The sequence below is a fragment of the Miscanthus floridulus genome, chromosome 6 (genome assembly GCF_019320115.1).
Source record: "Miscanthus floridulus cultivar M001 chromosome 6, ASM1932011v1, whole genome shotgun sequence".
Lineage (NCBI taxonomy): Eukaryota > Viridiplantae > Streptophyta > Magnoliopsida > Poales > Poaceae > Miscanthus > Miscanthus floridulus.
This window is the reverse complement of record NC_089585.1, coordinates 59,842,015-59,867,040: the sequence shown is the minus strand read 5'-3', so window position 1 is coordinate 59,867,040 and position 25,026 is coordinate 59,842,015. Positions and strand designations below refer to the sequence as shown.

The 25,026-nt window shown below is 48.7% G+C and overlaps 1 protein-coding gene and 1 pseudogene across 1 annotated transcript; one reads left to right on the top strand and one right to left on the bottom strand.

Moving 5' to 3' along the window:
- The first annotated feature begins 13,826 nt into the window (after positions 1 to 13,826).
- On the top strand, positions 13,827 to 16,546 carry LOC136456064 (xylan glycosyltransferase MUCI21-like). Its single transcript, XM_066455823.1, has one exon. The coding sequence runs from the start codon at positions 14,701 to 14,703 to the stop codon at positions 16,315 to 16,317; it is 1,617 nt and encodes a 538-aa protein (XP_066311920.1). The 5' UTR covers positions 13,827 to 14,700; the 3' UTR covers positions 16,318 to 16,546.
- A 752-nt stretch (positions 16,547 to 17,298) lies between these two features.
- LOC136456063 (protein LNK2-like) lies at positions 17,299 to 22,809 on the bottom strand (annotated as a pseudogene).
- Positions 22,810 to 25,026: the final 2,217 nt, after the last annotated feature.

The window sequence follows — 25,026 nt, the reverse complement described above, 5'->3', positions numbered from 1 at the left end:
CCTAATCGCCTCCTTTTTGTCATGAGCGAACCGTTGTAGCTTCTGCTTGATAGGTTTGGCCTTGCCGTTGACATTCAAGGAGTGCTCGATCAAATTCTGAGGTACACTGGGCATTTCAACAGGTTTCCATGCAAACACATCCACATTGCCCCTCAGGAACCTAACGAGTGCGTCTTCCTATTTGGGATCCAGGTTGGCCCCAATAAGGGCCATTTTGCTGGGATCACCATCAACCAGCTGGATCACCTTGTGCTCCTTGGACTTGATGTTCTTGCATGGAGCCTCAAGCTCTAGGATCTCTAGGTAGTCGACCGAGGTCTTCTTGGCATCGAGCATGGTCTCGGCCATGCGGATAGAGAGGTCATGAGCCTCTGATATTTTGAAGCTGTCGTCCTCACAAGTATAAGCTACGTATATGTTGCCCCTAAGGGTTAGAACTCCTTTCTCGGTAGGCATCTTGAGCACTAGATACCTATAATGAGGTATGGCCATGAACTTGGTGAGCGACGGTCGACCAAAAATAGCATGGTAGGTGCCATCGAAGTCAGCGACCATGAAGTTGACGTAGTCAGTGCGGAAGTGGTCCAGGGTCCCAAATTGCACAGGTAGCATGATCTGCCCGAGAGGTGTAGAGCTCTGTCTAGGGAGAACGCCCCAGAACTATGCCTCGTATGGCTTGAGATCCACCTGGGTTATCTTCAGGGCGGGTAGACTGTTCTTGAACAGTATATCAATGGAGCTGTCGCCATCGATCAACACTCTATCGAACTGAACCTTATTGATGCAAGGATCGAGGACCAGGGGAAAACGTCCTGGCTCAGGTATTGCAGCCCATTGGTCCTTTCTGCTGAAGGAGATCTTGTGGTGAGACCATGGAGGGAGCCATAGATCGGCGAGGAGGTTATCGGTGTTGGCCACGTTCAAGCAAGCGCGGGCAAGTAGCTTGCGTTCTTGTTTGGTCTCGATGGACACTTTGCCTCCGATGATGGTGTGCACACGATCGGTTGGCTTAACGTACTTGTGACGGGGATCTATGTCTTCATCGTCGTTGTCCTCATTGCGCTGTTCCCCTACGTCGTTAGGCTTGTTGGATGTTTCTAGAGCCTATTGATGCGTGTAGATAGACTTGAGAACACGACAATTCTCTATAGTATGGTTTGACTTGGGATGGAGCTGGCAGGGCCCTTTCAATGCTTTGGCGTAGTCGTCTTCCTAGTTACGACGTCTGCCCCCTTTTTTAACGGTATTGACCTCGTTGTCATCGTCCCGAGTACGCTTGCCCCTGTAATCGTCACGGTGGTTACGACGCTAATTACGTTGGTCACGGTGGTCGCGAGAGTCATTGCGCTGGTTGCGGTAGTCAAAATTGTCATTCCGACCACGGTTGCTGCGGTAGTCATCGTGGTGTGGGGGGTGGTCGGAGCGTGGAACCCTTGCTGCTTCTTCGATAATTATCTTTTTAGCGTCATCGGCATCCACATATTTCTTAGCGGTGGCCAGGAGCGCCATGACCGATTTAGGCCTCTTGCGCAGGAGCTTGTCCCTTAGGGCGTCGTGGAAGCGGAGGCCAGTGATGAAAGCCTCGATTGCCTTGTTGTTGGAGATTGATGGGACCTTGATGCACATCTCCGAGAAACGTCGGACGTACTCGCGCAGTGGCTCATCTTTTCGATCTCAAATCCGTTGCAGATCATATTTGTTATCGGGTTGTTCGCAAGTAGTAATGAAGTTGTCGATGAAGGCTTGCTTGAGCTCTTGCCAAGAATCAAAGTAGTTCACCGACAAGCTGACCAACCATTGGTGACCTACATGGCCAACAGCGACTGGGAAGTAGTTAGACATGACGTGCTCGTCAGCCATGGCTGATCTACACGCAGTTTTGTAGAGGATGACCCATAATTTGGGGTTTCCCTTGCCGTCATACTTCTAAAGTTTCTCGAGCTTGAAGTTTTTGGGCCATATGACTTGGCGAAGGTGCGGAGTAAACTGCTTCAAACCTGGCAAGCCGTGGGCAGTGTCATATTCCATACGGCGATAACTTTTGTGGGATGCTCGCTCATTGGCTCTCTAATTGATGCGATCGCATAGATCACGTTCCTCGAGGTAGTGGCGGAGATCGTTATTGCCATCACGGCGATCCCGGTTGCCATCCTGATTAACCCTATGGCCGCAGCGATTATCGCGGTTATCTCAATGGTTGTCATCCCGAATGTCACGGCGGTTGTCCTCCCAACGGCGGTTGTCATCCCGACCACCATCAGGACCACCATTTCCGTCGTGACGGTTGTTTGATGGGTCATTGTTGCGTGAGCCACGTTGGTTGAGTGGCTGTGAGCGACTTGAGTATTGGCGGCTGTGGCTTGATTCGACTAAAACGGATGGAGCCCGAGCTTGATTCACCATCTCCGTGGTCTGAGCCATAGCAGCCGTCAGATAAGCTTGTATATCATCATGAACTGCCTAGGTTTCGGGGGTGTTGGGTAGCCATTGCATTGTTGCCATAGCGACAGCTACGTTGGCGCTTGGAGTCCTGAAGACCTGTTTGTCCCCAACCCTGTCGAAAGCATTGTTGAGGTCACATGGCTGGACCCTTATGTGTCATGCCTCCTCTTCTGCTTTAGCTTCGATTTGCCAATGATTAAACTAGTCAATATTGTGTGCCTCATGTGCAATCCTTTTTGTTCTGTTTTGCCAACTACTGGTGGTTCATCGTTGCTGACAACATTGATCTAACCCCCTTGCCTTGGTGGGAAAGATGGGAATTGTGGGAACCCCGGGGCATGGTCTGGGATATCCAGATCGTATTCGACGCCTTCATCATTGTGATGCTGGAGCTCGGTGTGGACAGAGGTGTCAGATGTGACGCTAGATGAGGAGCTAGAGTCACCCTCTTGGACCGTGTGGGCAGATCCTTCTCGATAATCCTCAATCTGGATCATGTTGACAAAGTTGCTTGGCTTCGGCTGAGGCTGATGTACAAAACATAGATCCGAGCGACGTTGTATATTATACACATAGTTGGAGGCAGCGTTTCGCAGGCCGTAGGGCTAAGCCTGGTAGTTCTCTATTGAGGCTTCGTACTCGAAGAGTCGGAGACCTATCATGGAGGCTGGCCGGCGACGAGCGGAGCGCCCTTCAGGAGTAGATATGACCACGAGATCTGTACCAAGTCATGCAGGACGACTGGCCTGAGCTGGTCGGGTAGATCTATTGTGGGGAGCAGTTACCTGCTCATTAGGTTGACGTCGAATTGTACTTACCAGAGCTAGGGTTTCAGCGAGTTTGGTGATGACCTGATCGATGGAGTCGAGCAGGTCGGTGTTGTCGATCTGTCTCCCTTTGTAGTGGGGAAGCGGATGATGGGTTGTTGGCATGGCTGAAGATGATGTAGGCATGGTCGGAGCTAGATGTACTGTGGTCGGAGCCAGATCCATTGTGGTCGGAGCCATGTCCACCGTGGTCGGAGCCGTAACCGATGCAGGTGAAGCAGTGGTCAACGTAGATTGAATCTACGCTTCCTCCGTGGTCATGGTGATGAAGTCGTCGGAGCCGGTGGTCTAGGTGATCTGGCTGACGGAGAATGTGAGGCCGTTCGGTGTAGCCACGGAGCTAGAGATGATGACCATCTTGTTTGCTTGGAGAGCAGTACGCACACCCCCTACCTGGCATGCCACTGTCGATGAAATACGGTCGGCAGTCTACCTAGGGGTATGCCCAAGGTAGTAGATTGTCGGCAGACAGATGCGCAAGCCACAAACAAGATGGTGACGCAAGACAGACACAAAGTTTTATCTAGGTTCGGCCACCAAGAAGGTGTAATACCTACATCCTGCGTCTGATTGTATTGCTATATGTCAATGAGAGATGTTTTTAGAGGGGTCCCCTGCCTGCCTTATATAGTCCAGGTGGCAGGGTTACAGATCTAGAAACTAATCCTAGCCAGTTACAATTGCAATAGGTGGCCAGATAAGGATTCCTATTCTAACCGACCAGGATCTTGCTTGATTGCCAAACCTGCCTTGACTCCTTGCGTGGGACTCCAAATAGGTTGGCTGGGCCGCACATCGTCTTTTGATGGACCGAACCCTCTGATCTGGGCCAGCCCAAGCCTAGCCATAAGGGTATAGGGGTTAATACCCCCACATAGGGGATGCCCAAAAAAGGATGAATGAGGCTGTCAGGAAGGCCATCACTGATGCACTCATTGAACTCAACATTGGCAATAGCATGGAGAGATTGGACAAGAGATTGGACAATAGCATGAAATACTACAACTTTACTTTAGTGCACACATCCATGCAAAGTCTCTATCATATCGTTCAAACTAGGTCAATCCTACTACATTTAAATGATGACTAACACTTGAACTATGACTTAGTGACCAAATTACCCTCAGTCATGAATACCAAAGTTATTCATAATGAAATTCTAAACATGTTTAAACTATTCATAAGGTCACACAAACATTTCATATGTTGGTTACACATTTCACTTTCTAGGTCAACATACATAGCATCACTTAAGGACTTGATTAGACAAAGTGATCTTCATGAACAATATTCCATTAGTCATCCTAAGTGTAGCTAAGATGTTTTAGTGACTCACATCAACCATTTACATGTATTCACTCATGATCATATGCATATATACAAAGAAACATAAAATAACACACATGTTTCAATCACATGTTTCAAATGTAATAGCTTAAATATGAATGCTTGATGCTCATGCTCATGCAATGCAAGTCAAATTATGCAAGCCTAACACCTAGGGTGTTACAATGATGGACCCATCGAAGTACATTGTCCAGTACTCGTGGGTGATGTCTAGGGTTGGTAGCTGGACCTCCATCCATTCAGCAACAAAATCCGTGAGAGCTTGAGACTTAATGGCAGTATGGGGGATATACTTGATGTCATGGCCCATGAGTTCGAGTGCCCATTTTGGAGATCCATCCCACAGTGTCGCAGTTGCAGACGATGTCTCCGTGCGGGTATGAAGTGACGACCATGACTTCGTGGTCGGTGAAGTAGTGCAGGAGCTTCTGGGTCACCATCAGCATGGTGTAATTGTGTTTCTACACCTAGGGGTACCATACCTTGGGGTTGGTGAGTACCTCCCCGACAAAGTATATAGGCCACTGGACCTTAAGGTGGTGTCCTAGTTCCTCCCTATCGACGACTAGGGCGGCGCTTACCACATGGTTGTTGGCCGTGACGTATAGGAGGAGGGGTTCTCCTTATCCAGGAGCGATGAGGATTGGGGCTGACGTTAGGGACGCTTTGAGGCTCTCCAGAGCTTGCTGAGCTTCCTCAGTCTAGACAAAGGCATCTGTCTTTCTGAGGAGCTTGTAAAGTGGCATCCCTCATTCACCGAGCCGAGAGATGAACCGGCTTAGAGCGACCAGACAGCCGGTGAGCCTTTGCATGCCCTTGACATTGCATATGGGACCCATGTTAGAGATGGTCATGATCTTTTTAGGGTTGGCCTCGATGCCACGCTCGGATACAATGTATCCTAACAGCTTCCCCTTTGGAACCCTAAAAACACATTTCTCGAGATTCAATCTAATGTTGAACCTTCAGAGGCTCATGAATGTTGTGGCCAAGTTTGCGATTAGGTCGCAAGCTTGAGCCATTTTGACCACTATGTCATTGACATAGAGCGATTGTTGGTTTCGGCTGCTTGGCTTGATTAGGCTGATCGAGCGGGTCGATTTGGTCAGTGAAGCATTGCTACATGCACCTTTGGTAGGTGGCGCTAGCGTTCTTTAGGCCAAAAGGCATGGTTATGTAGTAGTATGAAACATATAGGGTGATGAACGAGGTTGTAAGCTGATCGGACTCTTTCATCGTGATCTGGTGATAGCCTGAGTAGGCATCCAGAAAGGAGAGGATCTCACAACCCGAGGAGGAGTCAACTATCTGGTCTATGCGTGGCAAAGGAAAGTGATCCTTTGGACATGCTTTGTTGAGGCTAGTATAATCAACGCATATTCTCCATTTCCCGGTCTTCTTTTTAACAAGAACAAGATTGGCAAGCCAGTTGGAGTGGAATACCTCTCTGATAAATCTGGTGGCTAGGAGTTTGGCAATCTCTTTGCCTATGGCCCTACGCCTCTCATCATCGAAATGGCACAGGCGTTGCTTAGCGGGCTTTGAGCCCAGGATGAGGCGCTGCGCGTGCTCGGCGACGTCCCATGGTATGCCTAGCATGTCAGATGGCTTCCATGCAAAGATATTGCGATTGGCATGCAGGAAGTCGATGAGCTCGCATTCCTATTTGGCCGGGAGCTGGGTCTCGATCCACACCATCATGGTTGGGTCGGTGGGGTCGATTCCCACCGCCTTGGTTTCCTCGAGCGGGTGGAAGGCCATCGAGGAGGTTGGTTTGTTGTAGTCTAGGACTGTTGGGGTCAATGACTCCCCGAGCCATGGGAGCTTGGATGAGTGAATGACAATAGTGGTGAGCTCGAAATACTCGCAGTCGCACATGAAGGCGTGTGAGAAGGCGCTACTCATGGTGATGACATTGTTTAGTCCCGACATCTTTAGATTGAGGTAGGTGTAGTTGGGAATCGCCATGAACTTGGCATAGCATAGCTACCCCAAGATGGCATGGTAGGACCCTAGGAAGTCCACCACTTCGAAGGTGAGGACCTCCGAGCAGAAGTTGGCTCAGTTGCCAAACGAGACGGGTAGGTCGGTCTGCCTGAGTGAGTATGCCTGCGCTCCCAGGATCACCTCATGGAAGGGAGGGCCCGCTAGGCAGAGTTCTGATCGGGGGATGCGCATGGCGTCGAGGGTGTCGATGTAGAGGATGTTGAGGCCGCTGCCTCCATCCATCAGCACCTTGGTGAGACACTTCTTTGTAGACGATGGGGTCGACGACGAGCGGATAACGTCATGGTCTCACAATGTGGGATAGATGGTCCCTCTGATCGAAGATGATTGGAGATTCTGACCAGCTGAGGAAGGAGGGGATGGCCATCTCAATGATGCATGCCTCCCTATAGCGCACCTTGTGCTAGCGCTTGGACTAGATGGCGTTGGATCCACCGAAGATCATGATGCATTCCTCAAGGTTGGGGAAGCCATCTCTGTCCTTGCCCGCCACACTGCCTTTCTTGGTTGCCGTCTCCTTCTTTCGACCCACCGGCCTATCATAGGAAACATTTGAGGAGCTCGCAGTCCTTGTAGAGGTGTTTGATGGGGTAGGTGTGGTTGGTGCATGGGCTATCCATGAGCTTGTTGAAGTGGTCAGGCAGTCCCTGTTGGGGCTCCTTGCCCATGTGATCAGCTGCGACGACCAATGTGGTGTTGTCCAATCGGCGTCGTTCCTTTTTGTTCTTCGTGCCCCTCTATGAGGAGGGGCCCTCGTCTTGGTCTGTGCACTTAGCCTTGCCTTTGTCCCAGCCTCTGTTAAAGACTGCTCTAACTACCTCCTCATCGGAGGCGTGGTTAGTGGCGACATCGAGCAGGTCGCCGGTGGTACGGGGCTTCAGGCAGCCAAGCTTGTGGATTAGGGACTCATAGGCCATCCTAGAGAGGAATGCGTTGATGACGTCCATGTCGATGACATCAGGGAGGGAGTTGCATCATTGGGAAAACCTGTGGACATAATCCGGTAGGGACTCGCTGGGCTCTTGCAGGCAGCTCTTGAGGTCCCAAGAGTTACCAGGGTAGACATACGTCCCCTAGAAATTTCCGACGAAGACCCTCTTGAGGTCCGCCCAGTCACAGATACTGTCATGCGGGAGGAATTCAAGTCATGCCCGAATATGTTCCCCCACACAGATGGGGAGATACTGAATGATGAAAAATTCATCATCCACCCCTCCGGCTCAGTAGGCGAGCTGGAAATATTCAAGCCAAATACTGAGGTTTGTCTCCCCGGTATACTTGGTGATGTTGGTAGGCGGCCGGAAGCCCTATGGGAACGGTGCTCTCTAGATACGTTGGTCAAAGGCCCATGGTCCTAGGCCCTTAGGGCTAGGACTTCGGTCGTCAAGCTAGCGACCATGCCTGGGGCGCATTTCACTACTCCCCTCAATGGTTCAGCTAGGACCCATGTCGCCTGCCCTCATCGCTGCCCGATGGACGTCATCATCCTACCGGGCCTAATGCTGGTTGTTGATGACGCTGCGAGCGTCTTGGTATGGATTGGGTCATTTGTGTACCGGTGGTCGGTGTAGAGCAGGCGCTAGGTTGGACCACGGCGTGGCCGCTACCCTCCCGAGCCACGCTTGGCGGCTGTAGTGGTGAGCGAATGGAGTGATCCGTCTAGCACGTCCCTACTCCCCCGGTGGGGAGAGAGGGCGTGTGTCAGAGTCGTGATGTGGAGCTTTCTGCCTATTGGATGGCGGTGGCTTCTACCAGCGCCCGAAGGTTCCGGTAGACCGCTCGCTCCTAGGGGTCGATGAGCTCAGGAACACCGTGCAAAAGCATTGTCGTAGCAGCAATGTTCTAGCTAGCCCGAGCGAACTATGGGGGATCGTTCCCCTCGTTCATGATGTCGTGTTGGACCTAGCGGGCATGACCCTAGGCGCCGCTCATCGGGTCATGCACATGGGGCGCAACGTGCTGCACCGAGCATGTCGGCGCAAGCGGTGACTGGTTCTGCCACCGTTGTTGTAGTTCCTTGGCATGCTCTTGCACAAATGAGAGGGCCCCCATACACGGGGTGCAGAGGGGTGTGAGTCTGCACAGACTCTGTATCCACCGGCGGCAGTCTTGGAGCGTCTACCATAGCGCACTCTCGGGATGGACGGTGGCTAGGTGCCACATCACCGATGTTGGAGCCATCGCTCTCACCCTTGTCATCCGGGAGTTCATGGAAAGTGGTAGGAGCATAGCTCGCCATTCCCACGAGTTTGGATGTGAGAGGGGATGGCGCCAGCGTCCTTCGAAGCCCCCGAGCGCATGCGTCCACGGGGGACGTGAGGCCATAGGGGAACCAATTGTACATGTTTGCGGTGCGGTCAATACAGTCCCTCTGGATAATCGGCAAGAGATGGTAAATAGAGAGTAAATTATAGTATGCATATTAATCATAGCGGGATTTGAGCAGAGAGTTTGCTCGGAATGAAGCGCAGATGCCTCATTGTTGAAGTCGTCGTGCGTCTCGGAGCCGATGGAGGGAGCCCCTCCGACGGGCGCCAGAATGAGTCTCTCCTCGCAGAGGTGTAGTACGCCGAGCCAGTTAGCGATGAAGTCCTGGCTTCCAAAGAGGAAGGCCTGGGATAGCTCGAAGACCGGTGGAACCCACATCCCAACAGGTGGGAGTGCGGGAAACTCCAGTGAGCCAAAGCGAGTTGTATCGCTTGAGCCCGCCACGGCGAAGGTGGCGGAAAAGTGGGCCATCCGATGACCAAAAAGTGTTGAACATACAGCGTCTTCCCCACAGACGCCGCCAACTGTCGGCGCAGAAAGTGACCAACATGTAAATATTTGTAGTTTTGCCGTACGTTGTGATCGAAGGTGGCCTAGCACTTAATGACACAAGGTTTATACTGGTTCAGACAACATGTCCTACATCCAGTTTGAGTCGGTTGATGACTTTATTCCTGAGCCCGGGTGCTTGAAGTTTGTAGTGGGGTTACAAACAAGAAGGAGAAAGATGGGGGGTACAAGAGGTCCGGTCGGACCCTGGTTAGAGGGACCGAGAGCGATGGGAGCTTCGCTATGTGCTAAGTGTTCGAGCATGTTCTCGTGGTTTGAACTTGGTGGTTCTGTTGTTGTGTACTAGTGAACTTGATCGGTCTGAATCAACCTATCTGTTGGAAGAGAGTGCATCCCCTTTTATAGATGAAGGGGATGGCTTTACTAGCGAGAGGGAGGGAGTATGTTCGCTGCTAAGTCTTGCTGCCCACGCTGGCGGGTATAAGACGATGGTAGGCACGCCACAATACTGTTGAATATCATATGCATGTGGGAGGTTGTGTCGTCTTCTTCAGGTATGGCAGATGTCGGTACCTGCTATACTATTGTTACCGAGAGGCATGCGGGGGGTTTTACCATGTTCGCCTGGCACGGTAAATGCCGGTGCCCACAACACTGTCGATGCCTCAGAGGCACATGGGGGAGCCTTACCGTATTTGTCTGGTATGGGAGTTGATGGCACCCACAATACTGTAGGAAAATATCGGCGCCTACAACACTGCTTGCATTCTATCATGTCAGGGAGGTCGCAGGGTACTATCCTGTAGGTGTACAGGGTATGGTCCTCGGTATTGCGGTTGACTTGAGTGCGCTGCCTTACTTTCTCTGTCTGTTTTCTAGTCCTTACCGAGCGGGCATCCTCGATTGGTTGGTCTCAGTCGGCTCTAATTGTGCCAGTCGAAGAGGAGCCGTAGGCAGGGGTCCAGCGTTTTCCCGGTTGGAGAAGCAGGCCAGAGTCGGAAGTGGTGTTTTGACCAGGCCTTCCGGTTAGAGAGACCATCCGGAGGCAGGCTAGAGACCAAAGCGAGCGCTCCGGTCGGAGAGCTGGGATGAAGTCAGAAGCGGGCGCCGTTCCTCCTCAGCCAGGCCTTCCGGTTGGAGAGACCGTCCGGAGGTGGGCTGGAGACCGAAGCGAGCGCTCTAGTTGGAGAGGTGGGCCAAAGTCGAAAGCAAGAGCCGTTCCTCCTCGGCCAGGCCTTCCGATCGGAGATTGGATCGTCCTTCTAGCCTGTTGTCTAGGTATTTGGGCCAGCCCATGAGTTATGTGTTGCTCGCAACGTTGTCTGTTGGGCCAAGTTTTTGTTGGGAAGCTGGTCCATGAGGGACCCCGAGTTTATGAACCCGACAAGTGGACTAGTTGGATAGTAGACACCAGAAAGAACAACAGCGGAGTCATAAAATAGTTCTAGAAACTCTAATATCTTTTTAGCTATATACCAATGCCTTGCAGACATTAATTCAGAGCCATAATTGGAATTAATGAACACAGAAAAAAAACATGCTTATATGGAATCAAGTGTTTAAGCATAAGATATGTAGCATTCCATCTAACATCCATATCTAAGCTAAACTTTCTAGGTCTAACACCCTTAGCAGTACAGTAGTTCTTAAACATAGCAATTCTTTGATTAGAGGAATTTAAGAAGTTAATAGCAGTTCTAAAATCTTCTGTGTAAGGTTTGAACCTCTTTAAACTAAATTTTACAATCAGATTAATGATATGACAAGCACAACGTTGATGCACAAGATTGTACTTACGCTTAAAAGGATCAATAGGCTCAGGTATAGGATCAGGACCCAAATAACCAGCAAACATAGGTGTCAAAGTTTCCATATCCTTAGCATTAGAATAAGCACTGTCTAGAGTTACAGAGAAAACCTTATCAATCAGACCAAACTCCTCAACTACACAAGCAACTCTTTTAGCAATATTTTTACCAGTATGTTTCACCTCAATCAACCTAAGCCCAATAACCTTTTTCTTTAACTCCCAATCAGCACTTACAAAAAGAGCAACAACACTAATGTAATCCTCCTTAGCATTACCAGACCAAATGTCTGATGTCAGAGCAATAGAGGAAGCAACAGACAACATAGAATTCTTAAGCATATTATGATGTTTAGTAAACATTTTACTCAGATCTCAAGTGGTGGTTTGTCTAGATACTTTAACAAATCTAGGGTTATGAGCATGAACAATGTAATCCTCCTAGGCCTCTGTCTCACAAATACCTAACGGCAAATCAAGCCTAACAATCAAGCGTCACAATTCAGATCTAGCAACAGGATTGTAAGCAAGTCTAGACTGAACCCTAGCAGCTTGATCAGTTTTCTGCCTACAAGATTTCTGGTGCCTCTTCAAGTGCCTAGTGCCGGAATTAGATCTAGCAGACAAGGTTTGCTTACACATTTTACATGTAGCTTTAGTGCAAATCTTCCTACCATTCACAGTCTCATATATCTCATCAAAATCAGCCCACACAGGTGATTTACGCTTACCAACACCAGGTCCAGAAAGAGGTACCAGTACCAGCAACAGATGGAGTTGGGCTGTTAGAGCAGACCGGGGTCCCAGTCGCCGTCGCCCCTTCACCACCGCCACCGTTGGAGCCCAGTGCCGGAGAAGACGTGGGCCACCTAGAGAAGGCAACACGCCGGTTAGAAGGACGGCGAGCAGCGGAGGAGGGGCAGACAGGGACACAAACTCACATAATCACCGAGATCTAGGGAGGAGATAGGGACAGGGAGAAGGGAGAGGCGGATAGGGAGGGGTTCAGGTAGGAGGAGTAGGGAGCTGCTCGTCGACGGCAGGCGGATCGTCGAGGTCACCTCACCGGAGTCGGGGAGGACGGAGCCGAGACGACGAGAGTGAGGGCGTGAGCCGCGAGGCGAGACAAGAGCGACGCAGCAGGTGAAATGAACTAGGGTTTAGGGTGAGGGAGAGGGCGCCGCAACGTGCCGCTTATATATGAGGGGGGGAGGCGGAGAGCTGTTGGGGCTAGGCCTTGGGGAGGAGGGGGACTGGGGGCCGGGGGGAGGCCGGGCCGCTGCCGGGCTAACCGTTGAGGGCCGGGCCAGCCCACGGGCCTGAGCAGCGGCCCAGGCATGGCCTGGCCCCTTGGGCTGGGCCAGCTCGGGCCCGCTGACCATCGGGCCGTGCCGTGCTTGGGTCGGACCAAAATTGCGGGCTTCGTGTTAGGCCGTCGTGCCTCGGGCTACATGAACATTTATAGAGTCTGGAGACGCGTCGGTGAAGAAGATAATAGACTGGGGTATGTGTCTGGGCCCAAGAAGCCTCTGGATCTCTAGAGGGAGGCAAGCGTGGACACTTGGGACGGAATAGAGGCACAAGACGTGGATGGCTTGGATGAAAAGACCGGACAGTAACAGTGAAAGGAAACAGTGCAACAGCGAAGCATGGTCACAGAAACTAAAGATTTGTACAAAAATACTCGTCAGGCCCACATGTACAATTTTCGCTTGTAAATGCTGATAGCGCCTCAAAAAAATTGTTGGCAAAATAAATACTACTCAAATATCAGGAAATTTTAGTAGTCTAGGTAGATATCAAAAGGAAACAATTTTCATAGAAAAGACGAACTTGTGTTCTTTTTCCATAGATACATCACAGAAAGACCATGAGGACTAGATCTCTTGATCAATGTAACAATCCTGAATGAATAAAGTCTGCCATATTGATTTCCAAAAAAAAAGACCACGAGGAATGTAGAGGGACTCCTGCCACCGCTTGGCAAAAAGAAGCAGCGGAACTTGCCCATCCGAAAAGGGAAAAGAGGTTAGGAGCGCTGGGCTGCTGGAGCCCGCAGAGGTAACTAAAACTAATCAGCTTTCAAAAAAAAAAAACTAATCATGCATCATGGATGGACGGATGGTGATTCTGGCCGGTTGGTTTGAGCTACTTTTCAGTCATAGAACAATATTTTTCTTTTATAATATTTTGGTCATGTTCGTTTCTCTTATAATCCGTCTTTTTTAGCTTGTTTTTTCAGTCGGAACAGTGTTTTTCTCTCACAACAAATCAGTCGAACAGTGTTTTAGCTTGTTTTTTCAGCGAAGCGAACGATCCCTTTAGCATAAGTATGAGCATAAATTAAATTTCAGCATAAGCGAACAGGACTTCTATTCGCTCGGTTGCTGGACCCTGTTCGTTTAAGCTACTTTTCAGCCATAGAATAATATTTTTCTCTTATAATATTTTAGCATAAATATTAACATAAGGGCTAAATTTCAGCCTAAGCGAAACATGACTTCTGATCGCTCGGTTGCTAGATATCACGTATTCACATCCCTCTCCCAACGGAAGGATCGGATGAATCACATGTAGCCATGTAGGTAGGGACAAAAACGGTACGGATATTTTCCGATCGTATTCGAAACTGAATTCGTTTAGAGGGATTGAGATCTGTCCGTATCCGAGTCCGGATATCTAACATCCGATACCGTATCCGTATCCGAATACTCAAATCGCATATTTATGATGTCGATATCCAATCGTATCCTATCCGACATAGTTGACACTATCCGTATTCGAATCCGAATCCGGACAGAAATATGAAAACAAATATAATATCGGTGATATCCGTCCGTATCCGATCCGTTTTCATCGGCGTAATCCAGAGCACTCATGACCCAGCCTGCGGGCACCAAGAAGAGAACACCTGTGTACAGCTAGATACCAGTAGTATACCACCACGCTTCCCCATACAAATCAGGTGCAACCTCCGCTAAACGCGCAAAGAAACCTTCTGGCCTGCCTGCGCCTGGGATACTATTCCTCCCGAGACCCGCAAGCGGCACCAAAGAAAGCAGGCCGCCGCAGCCTCCTGCTGCTGCCGCCGCCAACCGCGCCACGCTCCAGGTTGGGTCGTTCGGTGCCACTGCCACCACCACCCGCCCGCTGCGCTGCTGCGTTGCCAGTCCGTCTCCAGCAGGGTCCGTTCGGTCAGCATCAGCGGCGCAGCCTTCCGTCGTGTTGGCCTGTTGCATTGCATTCCCTTACCTTACCCCGCAAGCCATAGAATTGAGACGCGGTTTTTGGTTCCGCCACCCACCACGCCATGTTTAAGAAGACGCGAGTCGACGCGAACCTGCCCACGACTCTTCCTACTCTGCTTTTCGCGTGCTACGCCGTCCACGACTCTCTCTACTCTGCTTTCGTCTACGCGCGTCCCTTAGGCTCGAACACCACGCCCCCGGCCCCCTCACCCAAACCCAAAACCCGACTGTGCGTTGAGACGAGATGATGCACCACCACCGGAAGGGCGAGGCGGCGGCAGAGGATCCGCTTCCGCTGCCGGCGGAAGAGTCAGGCGGCGTCAAGATGAAGGAGCTCCGGGGCCGCCTGGCAGACTACGCCTGCCAACACCGGAAGCACGGCCACGATGCGCTGCTCCGCATGCTTGCCAGCTTCGCGCTCGTATCCTGCCTCCTCCTGCTGCTTCCGGGCAGCCCCGTCTCCGCAACCATGGACGAGCTGCTGCAGCTAGGGAGGAGGGCGCGGCACGACGACGAGGGACCGGCGCCGCCTTGCGCCGATGTGGCCAACGGCACCCTCTGCTGCGACCGCACCGCGCTCCGCACCGACGTCTGCGTCATGCGCGGGGACGTCCGCACCCAGGCCGCCTCCCACTCGCTCTTCGTGCTGCTGCCGCCGAACTCCAACTCGTCTCGACCGGCCACCGACGAGCGCATCCGCCCATACACGCGCAAGTGGGAGTCCAGCATCATGAGCACCATCGACGAGCTCCGCCTCCGCTCCGCGCCCGAGGGAGACGCCGCCGCGCCCGGCAGCTGCGACGTCCGTCACGACGTCCCCGCCGTCGTCTTCTCCACCGGCGGCTATACGGGCAACGTGTACCACGAGTTCAACGACGGCATCATCCCGCTCTACATCACCACGCGCCACTACAACAAGAAGGTGGTCTTCGTCATGCTCGAGTACCACGACTGGTGGATGACCAAGTACGGCCACATCGTTGAGCAGCTCTCCGACCACCCGCCCATCGATTTCACCAACGACCGCCGCACGCACTGCTTCCCCGAGGCCGTCGTTGGGCTTCGCATCCACGACGAGCTTGCCATCGACGCCGTGCGGATGCCAGCCAACCAGACGATCCAGGATTTCCGCCAGATGCTTGACCACGCTCACCGTGGTCGCATCCAGACAATCGTCAAGGAGGAGGAGGACAAAGAAGCTGCTGCTGCGAGGAGACAGCAACGTCATCGATCAAGCAAGCGGAGCCGGCGCACCAAGACAGATGAGGGTGACAAGCCTCGGCTCACGATCATCTCTCGGAACGGGTCGCGCGCGATCGAGAACGAAGCTGAGCTGGTTCGCGCCGCTGCCGGCGCCGGGTTCCGCGTCGCCGTGCTCCAGCCACGCCAGGACACGGAGCTCGCCAAGATGTACCGCGCCCTGAACGCCTCGGACGTCATGGTGGGCGTGCACGGCGCGGCCATGACGCACTTCCTGTTCATGCGCCCGGGCTCGGTGTTCATTCAGGTGGTGCCGCTTGGCACCGACTGGGCCGCCGAGACGTACTACGGCGAGCCTGCCCGGCGGCTGGGCCTACGCTACATGCCGTACAAAATCCTGCCGTCCGAGAGCTCGATTTACGGGCAGTACGCCAACGACGACCCGGTGCTGACTGACCCGGATACCGTGAACGCCAAGGGGTGGCAGGTCACCAAGCAGGTTTATCTGGACGGCCAGAAGGTGCGGCTAGACATGGCACGGTTCCGCCGCCGGTTGCGCGAGGCGTATGGCCACTGGCGCAGCAGAGGCAGCGCCACCGTGCGGGATTGGTGGTGGAACACAAGATATTATACCATTGATTTGATTGAAGCGTGGGTGTGAAGGAGGATATTTCAATTGATTCTTTTTTATTTTTATTTTTGTGACATACTTAGTGAATATTGTAACTTAAATACTCCTACTAGAACATATACAGAGGGTGATCTGTGCTCCCTGCGGAGTTTGATGAGTAACATTTGTACATGCCCCGTACTACGTACATAACAAGTGGTCAAATAAATAAACGAGAGAGAGAAAAAAGGGACAGAGAAATTTGGTCCTCTCTATTTTATATCCGTCTTTGGACTTGGGTTAACGCAATCCGTAGCAGCGTTCTCGTTCAAGGAATTATTGGATGATACGCCCATAGCGAAGGAGAGATCTTTCCCATCAATCGCAACTGCAGTAAAATAGAACGCTTAAAATTCACATCAATAGTAATATTGAAAACCAAAAGAATATCTTACCCATGCCTGATGGTCGGCTTAACAAAACACACAATTGTCACGCTACCCCTACAATGACTACCCACTGTTCTTTGAAAAATCATTCACAATTTTCACCACTCGGAAAATGTATGCCAAGGACGATAATACTGCTCTATGGATTTCACTCTTCAGAGACACTTGAGTTTATGTGCCATCAATATTTTCCAAGCAGCCACCTCTAATATCCTGTTTGGATCCATGAGACTAAACTTTAGCCCAGGACTAAAGATTAGCCCTTAAAATGAAGAGGCTAAAGTTTAACCCATGGGACGGTTTGATTTAGGAGCTAAAAATTAGCCATGTACCCTATCATGACCCATTTGCCCCTAATTAATACTCATACACAAGACTAAAACAGGGGGATGGAGGTAATATGTATCTTTTGACACGAAGAGACCACTTTTATCCCTATTTAGCCCACTTTGGAGGGTTAATGAAAAAGAGACAGGCTAAGTTTAGCCCCCACTTTTAGCCCTCCTGTTCTAAAAGGTGACTAAGAGAGGTACGCTAAACTTTAACCCCATGGATCCAAACAGGCAAACATTGGGCGGTTACGTAAGAGAAAAAAGGCCTTCTCTTCAAAGGAAATGGGTGGATAGGACATACATTGAGTTAATCATAATGATGTCCAGAGCCAAGTTTTGCTCTTTTTAGGGCTCGACACACAATCGTAGGTTCCAATACAGTCTGAGATGTTCTTACAGGATGAAAAAAAGGATGCTACAATGCTGAAATGGTTACATATTACACAAGGGATCTCCGGAGCCACAGGTGATCAGCAGATTGCCATCATCACTGGGTTTGCTATCATTTTGATTCTGAACAGTTGATAAAATCAGCATCTGTATGCTCATTAGAAGGATGACATTAGATTCACAGGCTAACTAAATGCACATAATTTTACTCAAATTGAGTAAAACCTTATCTTCTAGCACATCTCACATTATTGTGATGGCTGCAATACAATTTCTTGCTCATCTCGTTGATCTTCTGATGGCACCCTAGGAGTTCCCAAGGGTACCTTCGGTTCTGCACATTTTGAAATTTGCAAAAGGGTTACTATGTGTTGATTGCGCGAGCATATATGGTAACATGATATTTAGATGCATATAGGCAACTCACCAGGTTCTAGTATCAAGGGGGTTGAGGATATGATTTCCTCTTTTGTTGCTGTTGCAACCTTGGAGCAATGTCTATGAAACAGCAAATGGGCCACTATACGATCAATTGGATTAGTGGTCGTTTCTGCTTCCTTAGTTGGAGACCTGAGATCATAATATATAAACTGAGCCATTCTGAATGCTTTCAGTGATTAAAACACTGGAATACAAACTAATCCATGAGAAGCGCACATAAAAAGTCTGGTCCGACTGTTGCATAGATGGTAAATAAGAAATTATTTGAGGTCACTGGATGACTTTACATTGCATAATATCAATTACCTGATAGTAATGCAGGAACACGTTAATAAACCCATTTTTAGTGTACTCTACCTTGTTCTCCTAGTAGATGCATCATTTTCGGAAGCTTCATCTTCATCTTTATTAGTCTTGTTAGTGCTGCTCCTATCACCAGTCAATTTGTCTCTCTGCTGCACTATAGGCCAAACGAAGCAAACTATCTCGAATGCATAGTCGAGTTTTGGTATCCAACTGTGTCAGAAGGATTAAAAAAGTTAACTTTTCTATTGCACATCCCCAGCAACTCAATAATACTATCAGTAAACATATGAAGAATCAATGAAATCGAATGGGTTAACAAATTGCCTTGCCAAGAGCATCTTGTAGCTGATAATATATTTTTTCCTCTATAAAGGGATCATCTGAAATTGCAGAACTCTTGTGAACCAGGTCATGGTTAGTTGGAATCATCTCAGGCGAAAAAACCTTATTTGCATTTTCATCTATGACAATTGAACTCGCTAAGGAATCCGGATTTTTGTTCCTAGGGGAGTATGCTTGAGACACCATTGTGTCACTGCCAGAACCCTCTTGACCAAACTGTTGCTGCTGTTGCTGAATAGCTATCAGTGCTTGCATTTGCTGCCGGCGCCTAAGCTTTTCAATCTTTTCTTGTGGTGTCATTGTCACTGGTCTTGATGGAATGTCTTGTGACATTTCTATGGAACTTGACTGTTTTGGGGAATCTTCCAAAGTTCGGTAGCTTGTGCCAGTTGGTTTTGTCTGATAGCCTTCAGCTTGAATGTTTGACACTAACGGAATGGTAGGAAATGGATACTGCAGGATACCCATATCCAGGAAACATAAACTGATTAGCATGCTGAACTTGTCCTATCTTCTTGCTATCCTGGAACAGTGCATATTGAGGAGTTTGTTACAGGTTGCATAGGAGCTTGCAAATTGGTTGATGGATTCTCTACTTTGCTCTGGGAGAGGCCACTTGTACTGCTGGATATTTTACTTTTACCTCTTTCCTCTGGTTTTCTGCGTGACCTGACTGGCCTCTTCTGCACTTCGACCTACACGGAGTGGTTAATTTATCATTGAACTAAGAAAATCACCCCCTCAAATCAGATGCTAAAAAGTGGCAATCAAGTGGGCAGATTAACCAGGCTCTAAAGCTAGGTTTCGGAAGAGATAACAAAGAAGATTGACAGGACATATTTTGAGCTCATTTTGCTAGTAAAAGCTTTACTTTGTGCTTAATGTACTTGAGTGCACCAAAAACTTTTTTATAATCGACTTGAGAGAACCAACTGGAGCATAGCTGACAAATATGAGATATCACATTATTATGACAAGATTTTCTCAAAAGATCTAAAGTTTTGTCAGAAACAGTTTGTTGACAGATTCGCACTGCAATTGTCCCATATTTAAATGCCATTTTGTTTTATGACATCAATCCAGATGAGAAACATCAGCATATCAATTGGTGCTTCAGTTTGAAGCAAACAAGCTCAGAAGTGATCTCATTCATAAAGAGTTTGGCAGAGTATATCACATGAATTCTACTTCCTGCAAGAACTGATTTGGTTTCCCAGAATATTCACAAGTCAGATGAATTTTAATCTCAGCTTCCTCTCCAGATTTAGCATTAGCATTTGCTACCTGCCAAAAGTGGACAACCAGAGTAGCCAAGAAATAATTCTAAACATAGGAACATATGTAAATGCATTTTTTTTGTGTACCTTATTTTCTTGTTTGGTAACACCACTGGAAATTTCGTTAGTCAGAAGCAAAGAAGGTCCCACGGTCACATGATGGTTGTTTACTTCAATGGTAGTTGCTTTTTAACAGAAACAAACAAATCACAGTGAGAAGAATGTGGAAAAAAACAGCAAAAAATCAAAGTTCTATGTTCACAAACCGGAATTGGGATTGATTGCACAGCATTATCCATCAAATTCGAAGATGCAGAAAGAAAATCGCTGTCAGTTGGCAACTATCTCATTACCAAATATGGAATCACTATTGCTGCAAAAATTATCACTTGATAAGACTACGAAATTCGATAGTACTATCCAGCCATGAAAGAATCAATGACTGCAAATTCAACTCATGAGTTGAGTAAAAAGTTTTGAGTTTCCAATCGTACCTAAATAGACGGTCAAAATCATCAAAATCTCCAATATTGCCCCAGTCGCAATCAAGGAAACTGTTACTCTTTTCTTCTTGATCATTACCGAACACTTCTGATTCACCATCTAGTTGCCCTGTATACAGATCAAGAAAAGCTATGTAACTCAGTATCATCTTATTTTTCATAATTGCATGATTTTTTTAGGTATATCTGTTGGACTAGAAGTTTTCAAACTGAAGCAGAAATACAATAAACATTTGGCAATGCAGCATGCTGAAAGAAGAAATGAACCTGTAGCTTTTCCTGTCACTTTCTGTAAACTGGGTTCAGCACTGAAATCCAGATATGTGGATGCTATGTTGTCATCACTATAGTTTCTATCAAGTGTAGGATTCAAGGGAAGGAAGGTCAGGCCAGGATTCCATGTCAATTCGTGTGGCTGAAAAATGTGCACTTGTCTGATTTGCAGTCTGCTTTTCCATCCCTTGAAGTCCAGTTTGAACACCTGCAGAATGTTCAGTGATGCCAGCAATACTAGCCGCCTCTTCCTCATTGTTCTTGCAAGTCGTACTATCTTCTGCACCTTTAGGATAAGGCACAATATGGTCCTCACTCTCATTGAACTCAGCCCATATTGCATCCCCTACCTGCATTCCAAAAGGAAACAAATAATAAAAAATGGGCATACCAGCTTGTTTGCTTAGATCTCTGAGAAACCTGCCTGGCACGCATCCATCCCAGGCATCAGATTCTTGATGCCCTGGGGTTGGATGGACGTGCCTGGCGCTGCCCCCCCAAGCCAGGGATGTGATCAATCTCCAACAATAAAAGAGAAAAGGAATTAAAATTATCTATATTCATCCGATGGGAACCTAACAAGTGCACATTCATCCAAATTTCTTTAAAGGGCGTACCCAGTGCAGAGAGCTCCCGCTCTGTGCGGGGTCTGGGGAAGGGTGTTAGTGGCAAGCCTTACCCTCGCCTGTACAATGCGAGGAGACCGCGACTCGAACCCGGGACCTTCCGGTCACAGGCGGTAAGACTCTACCACGTGCACCAGGCCCGCCCTTCTATCCAAATTTCTTTAAAGGATCACATAAATTTCGATATCTTATGTTACAAGATCAAGTTGAAAAATAGACCAAATCTAAAATATAATTGAAATTTTCTGTATAAAATCAAAATTCCTAGCAGAAGTAGTGAGTAGAGTCCAGTATATGCTCATGTCCAAAACAATAATATGAGACTGGAAGGAGAATGTTAAAATCCAAAAGAAGTGAGAGCATTTAGTGATGTGATGGTAAATGGTGCAAGGTTCAGAGTTGAAAGTCCAATTCAAAATTCAGAGAAATAATCAAGCACAAAGCAAAAGTGTAGTGTATTAGATATTATCGCTGAAGGTCCAAAGTATTCAGTATAATATGTTATGTCCTTAAATTCATATGAGCATATCTGAATTCAAGGTTCCTGAATAAAGTTATCCTTTATGAGGAAATACTGAAATCAATAGAGTAGAACATTGCCAACTGAGTGGCATGCACCAAAATGAGTAGCGCAAATAAGAAAAATTGACATTGTGATTTACTACAGAACCAGTTTGCAGTTCACTTCAGCAGCTATCAGTAAAACCATCAAGTTCATAAAAACATTTACAGGCTCAGTTCACTACTTTTTTTTCCAACAAACTATGGAGGGAACATTCTAAGAGCCATGAAACTTATAAAGACTCCCTTAGCTTTCTTCCAATAGAACATATAAGTCCATATTCCAGCACTGCTCTGGGCATTAGACAATCTTACACGCTTCAGAAGTAGAGGCAATCAAAGCAGAATTGTCCCCTAGTCATGCTTGTTAGCACAGAAAGTGTCCAAAAGGCTCGCACTGCTGCAACCTGCAGGGATGCAGTCGACCTGCGTAGCAAGAATTCTACGCTTCCGCTCGTAGTCCCTTGCACCTCCAACTCCCCCAACTTTAACCCCCAACGGTATGGGATAACAGCAAATTCCCTTCCGGAACAACCACATCCAAACTAAAAAACCTAGTGAATTAGAGCGCGTGGGGCACGGAATGACGCAACGAAATATAGAGCCCGAGCAGATCCAACCAAGTGAGCAAGCATAACGCAAGATTCTAGACTATCACGGGAAAGGCAGACGGGGAGGGGCACCTGCGGCTGCTGGTCGTTCCAGTTAAACATCCTGCTCAGGTGGCGGCCGCCGTCGCGGGAGCCGCCCCCGAACCCGAAGCCGAACTGCGCTGTCTCCCGGGTCCCAACGGTCGCATCTCCGACCGCAGGAAAAGCACCCCAACTCGCCGGCACGGCCAAGCCTCGCGCCGTCCTCTCCACTTCCTCCTCCCGTGCTAAGTTGTTATCGTCTTCTTTCCTCCAGTTGCCTTCTGCGGCTCTCTCCACCCACCAAGAGTAGTCCAGGGAAGGGAGAATGCGTGGCCGCTGCCCATTGGGCAGGCGGCTGCAGTGGGGCGTTGGAAAGCCACGTGTGCGGAGGCGCATCTTGGGTAGTGGTCAAGAGGGCTCGATCAAATGCCACGAGCTGATTGGCTGCGGGGGTGTAGGGTTAGCGCTTACCGGGCTGTTGGTGTCATAGCCAACATGGTGCGGTGCCGACTGAAATAGGTGGAGCGGTAGTCTAGAGATGGTAATAGGTAACGGCACCGCCCGATTCTACGAGGGAAATTTCCATATTAAAAGATGGCGGTGAGAAATTTACTCCCTATACAAGGATTAGAGCATAAAATAATTAGTCTTTGTCAAGTTTGCAGGGATGGGATGGGGAATGATCCCATCTCTATTCCCTCATACCCGCTCTGCAAACTCATTTTTACTCTAAATTAGCCTTTTGACATTGAAATTAGACATGTTGATGAATATCCTAATCCATTCCCCAAATCCACACTCAAGTCTGATTTAGGTAGGACGTGGATAAGTGACCAGCTATCCGTTGAATTAAAGGTAGGATACGTGAGTCCCCACTTCTATCAGTAGTCTAGTCTCTTTTTCTTGTGTTTGTCTGTCGACGTTGAAAGTATCTAGATGGCTAGAAAGGGATGAATAACCTATAAAAATATTCTAAAAACTTCATAACACTAGTGCAAAGGTGATTAGTACAACAAAAATCCCTACAAGCATCTACTTTGCTCTAGCTCTATTTCCACACAACGCAAGCCCCTACACAATTATAGTAGCCTTTGGTTTTTGTAAGGAAACTAGATTCTTGGCCCATTTAGTTCAGATTTTGGTATTTGATGATCAATATGATCAAGTTGGACTAATGAATTTGTGAGTGTTTATTTTGTAGTCCAATAAGGTGCAAAGGTGGCTTCGACTTAGGAAACAGTGCGATCCGGATGGTAAACACCACAAGCAAAGACATTAGAAAGCTTGATTGAAGACCTACCAGACATGCACAAGTCCAAGGCACAAGAAGGGGACCAAGCCAGACGCAAGGGACGTGAAGAATCAAAGAAGGGAGAAGACAACAGGGCGTCGGACCCTTAGGGGGTCGTTAGCCCCTAAAGTGTCAGACTAGTCCGATTCAGTGAAATTCTTAGCAGTAGCGTTAGGCATAGCGTCGGACCAAACGAGCTCACTGTTCATCAAGGCACAGAGGCAGCAAGAGCATTAGACTTTGCTCAATGGAAGCATCAGACCAATTGAAATTGCAGTTTGACGGTTTCCAGAATGGTTCCCAAGAGGAGAAAAATGTTGGACCCAGTCCGATAGGGCAGCGTCGGACCAATCCGACGGTCTGGCCCAGTGTAAACCGTAGAGGCGATGGCAATGGTCGACAATGGTAAGAAACAGCTAGCTCTGACAAAGCGTCAGACCCTGACACCCCAATTGTCCAACGCCCCCCCCCCCCCCCGCTCGATCCGACTGTACGTAGGAAAGGGTGCCAAGCTTTCAATGGCTAGCTCATCTATTAAGGCTATAAATAGGACCCCAAACCAGCCAAGAGAGGTGTCAATACTACATGCAGACCTATCACGGTCGTTTCGTAACCCCCATCGCAGCCGTTTTTTGCCTCGGCAGTAAACACTCGATGGTGATAGTCGAAGTCATCACGGTCGGTTCAGAACCGACGGTGATGGCTCGTCAACACCACCGCAATGGTCAATGATTCGATTGTAATTGTGATAATCACCGTCGCCTTGCAGCACGACCTAACTGTGTGCACTATAGGTTCACCGTCGCTTTCACGTCCGATACGTCTATGGTGAGGTGAACAGCACCGTTGGTTGGGAGTCCAAACCGCCTATGTAATGGTCATGAAAACCATTGCATTGCACACGATACGACTGTGTGTAGTGCACTTTCACTATCGCTTTGACGTCCGGCACGTCTATGTCAAGGTGAACATCACCGTCGCTTGACCGTATGAACCATCTGTTCAATGGTCATGGTTGTTGACGATGAAAATATCACAAAATTACACACTCAAAACACCATCAACAGCCTCGGTTTCAAAGGGGGGCAACATGTCATGAGCATATTTTATCAATAACGAGTTCCACTTGTACTTTGAACATGTGTATACAGGATGTCACAAAACTGAAGAAGATGAGCCTATGAGGCTCCATATAGAGGTCGCCCAACCTCTACTTGGGCCCACTAGGCCATGCCAAGTCACCAATATCCATGTGAAGCATCCCAAAATCATTCCCCACCCTTGGATCACACTTGTGTTTTCTCTCAAGGGTGGAGGATCAAGTCACATGGATTCAT

Coding starts and splice junctions, on each gene's coding strand:
- LOC136456064 (XM_066455823.1), top strand. CDS start 14,701: ATGATGCACCACCACCGGAAGGGCGAGGCGGCGGCAGAGGATCCGCTT.